At 41.6% G+C, this 4081-nt stretch overlaps 1 protein-coding gene across 1 annotated transcript in view; it reads left to right on the top strand.

Annotated features, from left to right (window-relative positions):
- LOC101348450 (tumor necrosis factor receptor superfamily member 10A) overlaps positions 1-4081 on the top strand; it is a 45342-nt gene that overhangs the window by 14213 nt on the left and 27048 nt on the right. Inside the window, exon 2 of the mRNA XM_023736687.1 lies at positions 668-740. Within this exon, the coding sequence (XP_023592455.1) occupies positions 668-740 (73 nt within the window). The remainder of the gene's footprint in view (positions 1-667; positions 741-4081) is intronic.

The raw sequence follows: 4081 nt of genomic DNA, 5'->3' as shown, positions 1-4081 counted from the left end.
AGTGGGATTGCTGGATCGAATGGTATGTCTATTTCTAGCTTTCTGACGAAGTGCCATATGATTTTCCAAAATGGTTGTATCATCTTGCATTCCCACCAGCAGTGCGTAAGAGTTCCGATCTCCCTGCAGCCCCTCCAACATTTGTTATTTCCAGTGTTTTTGATTCGTGCCAGTAATGCCGGGGTGAGATGGTTATCTGTTTCTTTTAAAGTTTGCATATAGTATAACCCTCATTTGTAAAAGTGCATATGTGCGTATGAGTGTATATATGTGAGAGAGAGAGAGAGAAAAAAGAGAATTCATAATATATGACCAAATAGTAGAACTAGTAAGTCAATACATTAATGGATGCTATCATCTCTGGTGGAAGGGAATACATATGATTTTTGCAATCTTATACAAACTTTCCTATACTTGACATTTTCTATAATAAAAGTGATACAATAAGAGAAAAGGATAAAGGAGAGTTTTTCAGTGTATATGGCTTGGCTAGCCCCAAAGTCAGTGGGTCAAGCATGAATGCAAAAGAATGTTTGAGAAATTAGAGTAGGAAGAAAGGCCCAAGTTCTGTTTGGTTTTGAAGACTGGGTGAAGGGGGATGGTCGGTGGATGCTTAGGAGAATGAGAGTCTGGAAATACTCATGCTATTCCTGCTTTGTTCCCACAGGTTCCAGCTGACTCGGCTGTAATCCGCCTGCAAGACAGGATCGGCAAACTGTGGTGGGAGTTGTGCCCAGCAGGTGTGTTCTAACACTGACCCCTCACCCTTCCACCACCGGTCTCCATGTTCTTTCACTCTTCTGTTTCCTGCAGTTCCTGGTTCTTTTATTCCACAGCATGTCAGGCACTGTACTAGTGGAGGGCAAATGACCCCCGCCCTCATAAAGCTTTCCTTCTGAGATGGTATTGAGACAAAAGATCAACGTGATAGTCAGAGGGGCATGATAAGCGTTGTGAAGGATAATAGAGGACATGTGAGACAGTGACAGGGTCTCCCTGGAGTGGTGATTTGGGGCTGAAATGCAAAGATGGGCAGGACTCACAGGTGCCATGAGCCAAGCCAGAATGCTGTGGAAGAGGGACAGCAGGAACAAGGGCCTCAGGGTGGCAGGAGCTTGGGATGTTTAAAAAGGCAGGAGGCAACTAGGGAGAGTGGAGGGCTGTGAGGTCAGAGGGCCAGGTGGGTCCAGATTACACAGGGCAGGGGGATTGGGTTTTATTTTGTGAGTAAGGGAAGTCCCTGAGAAGTTTTATGCAGGGGACTGACAGGATCTGGTGTGTATTTTTAAGTGCTCACTCTTGGATTGAAGGGGGGCAAGAGTAGCAGCAGATAGAGAGACTTCTATGGATTATTGTGAAGTGGGAGGAACAAGATGTAAAGCAGTATGTATCAACACAGGCCATGTATGCTATGTGATTGTTTGTCTATGTTTATATATGATCATGTGCGCATAGAGAAAAGTATCAGGAATCACGCCTGTAGAGGTTGTTGATCTTGATTTTGCCTCACGCATTTCTTTCTTTCCCCGCTTACGTAAGTTAGGAATTGACATTTCCTGTACATGGACTTCCAGAGTTGGCAAGTGCTGTGTTTTTTTAAATCCTTTTTATGAATTTGCATTTCCTTACTTTTCCTTTGTGTATTTTAGAAAACCTCTGGTACCCTTAGCATCAGGGCAAGCCCACTTTGGACATGACGTGTGCTAGTCAAAGTGTTGGAGTACAGAGAGGGAAGACCCTAGCCCAAAACAAACACAGAAACGCACTGAAGAAGCAGGAGAGCTTCAGGCACCTATTGCTGTGGTCCATATAAGAAATGGCTGTGGTTTGAACTAGGGTGGTGAGCAGAGCTGTAAGGAGAATAGGATTGACTCAGGACACATTTTGGATAGAGCTGTTAGAACTTGCCAATGGATTACATGTGGGGAGTTGAGGGCAAGGAAGGTAGGTATCAAACAGGAATGCTCAAGTTTGTCCTGAGTCTCCAAAAGAATGGTGTATGGTCAGGGCTAGTGGTACACATTTGGGGATGTCAGCACGTACATGGTCTTGGAAGCCCCAGTACTGAGCGGGTCATGCAGGAGGAGACTACAGATGCTAGAGAGGTGAGGGTGCAGGACTGAGCCCAAGAGGACTCCCGACATGGAGACGCCATCCAGGGAGATTGGGTCAGCAAAAGGACTGAGAAGGAATGGCCATGACATGGAAGGCAGAACTCATGTCATGGTAGGTGAGAGAATACTTCAGTCTAGAGGGAGTGGTCAGCTTAGCAAATACTGCTGAACTGAGAAATCAAATCTCTCAGATTGCATTTCTGTTATTCTGAATGGGGTCAAGGATCTTTTCATGAGGTAGTGGTCACTTGTGTTTTATTTTCTATGAGCTGTCTTTTCAGTGTTTCTATTAAGGTGTTATATTTTTATGACTGAGTTGTATGAATTTTTTTAGATTAAGGAAGTGATGCTTTTAAGTGGGATATGTGTTGCCAGCATTTTCTTCTAATTTTTTTTTTTATCTCTGCTGTGAATTCTGCCAGTTTTCTTCTTAATCTCTATACAGTTGAGTTTATCCAACTTTTACAACCTCTTGTCATATTGAGAGAGTCCTTACTCTCCTCAAAATTGTAAGAAAAATTTCTCAGATTTATGTGGAGTAGTTTTATGGTTTTGTATTTTGTAATTAAGTGATTGATCCATCTGGAGTTTATTTTCTTATAAAGAAAAAGTAAGGGAGAAACTTTACTGTTTTCCAGCATTTTTTTAGTTGTCCTAGCACCATTAATTGGATTATCATATTTTTTTCACTGATATGAAATACCATAATCATTCATTATTAAGGAAGTTTTTAAAGGTTGAATGTTTTAGGGTATCTTTCAATAATAATAAAAATGAATTAGGATACTCTTGTAGGCAGCAGGGATGGATCATATTTTTTTTCATTCATTCTTCCAATCATTGCATTTTATCCAGAGAAACTTTAATCCATTTTCATTTAAATTAATTAATGATAAGGAAGGATTTCTGTCATTTAGCTATGTATTTTCTCTATGTCTTATATGCTTTTTGTTCCTCAATTCCTCCATTACTGCCTTTTTTTTAAATTGTACTTTAGATGAAGGTTTACAGAACAAATAGTTTCTCATTAAACAATTAGTACACATATTATTTTATGACATTGGTTAACAACCCCATGACATGTCAGCACTCTCCCTTCTCCACCTTGGGTTCCCTAGTACCACCTTTCCTGTCCCCTGCTGACTTCTGGTCCTTGTCCCTGGGATGTTGTGCCCCATTAGTCTCATTTTGTTTTATGGCCCTGTCTAATCTTTGGCTGAAGTGTAAACCTCAGGAGTGACTTCATTACTGAGCTAAAAGGGTGTCCAGGGACCATACTCTCAGGGTTTCTCCAGTCTCTGTCAGGCCAGTAAGTCTAGTCTTTTTTTGTGAGTTAGAATTTTGGTCTATATTTTTCTCCAGCTCTGTCTGGGACCCTCTGTTGGGATCCCTATCAGAGCAGTCAGTGGTGGTAGGAAGGCACCATCTAGTTGTACTAGACTTAGTCTGGTAGAGGCCGTGGTAGTTGTGGTCCATTAGTCCTTTGGACTAATCTTTCCCTTGTATCTTGTTTTCTTCATTCTCCCATGTTCCCGAAGGGGTGAGACTAGTGGAGTATCTTAGATGGCCAGTCACAGACTTTTAAGACCCCAGACACTACTCTCCAAAGTAGAATGTAGAACATTTTCTTTATAAATTACGTTATGCTAGTTGAGCTAGATGTTCCCTGAGACCATGGTTCCCACAGTTTGGATTTGTCCATGGAGCTTCCACGACCTTACCCTGAACAAGTTGTGCTGGCTTGCCTAGTATTGTGTACTGTCTTACCCTTCACCAAAATTTACCACTTACCTATTGTCTATTTAGTGTTTTTCCACCCCTTCCCCTCCCCTCCCTCATAACCATCAAAGTTTGTTTCTTTTCGGGTGTAAACCTTTTCATGAGTTTTTACAGTAGTGGTTTCATACAATATTTGTCCTTTTGTGATTGACTTATTTCACTCAGCATAATGCCCTCCAGATTCATCC

The sequence above is a fragment of the Trichechus manatus genome, unplaced genomic scaffold, assembly GCF_000243295.1.
Source record: "Trichechus manatus latirostris isolate Lorelei unplaced genomic scaffold, TriManLat1.0 scaffold00090, whole genome shotgun sequence".
Classification (NCBI taxonomy): Eukaryota; Metazoa; Chordata; class Mammalia; order Sirenia; family Trichechidae; genus Trichechus; species Trichechus manatus.
Note: the sequence above shows the minus strand (reverse complement) of the source record. Positions and strands in the feature narration are given on the sequence as shown.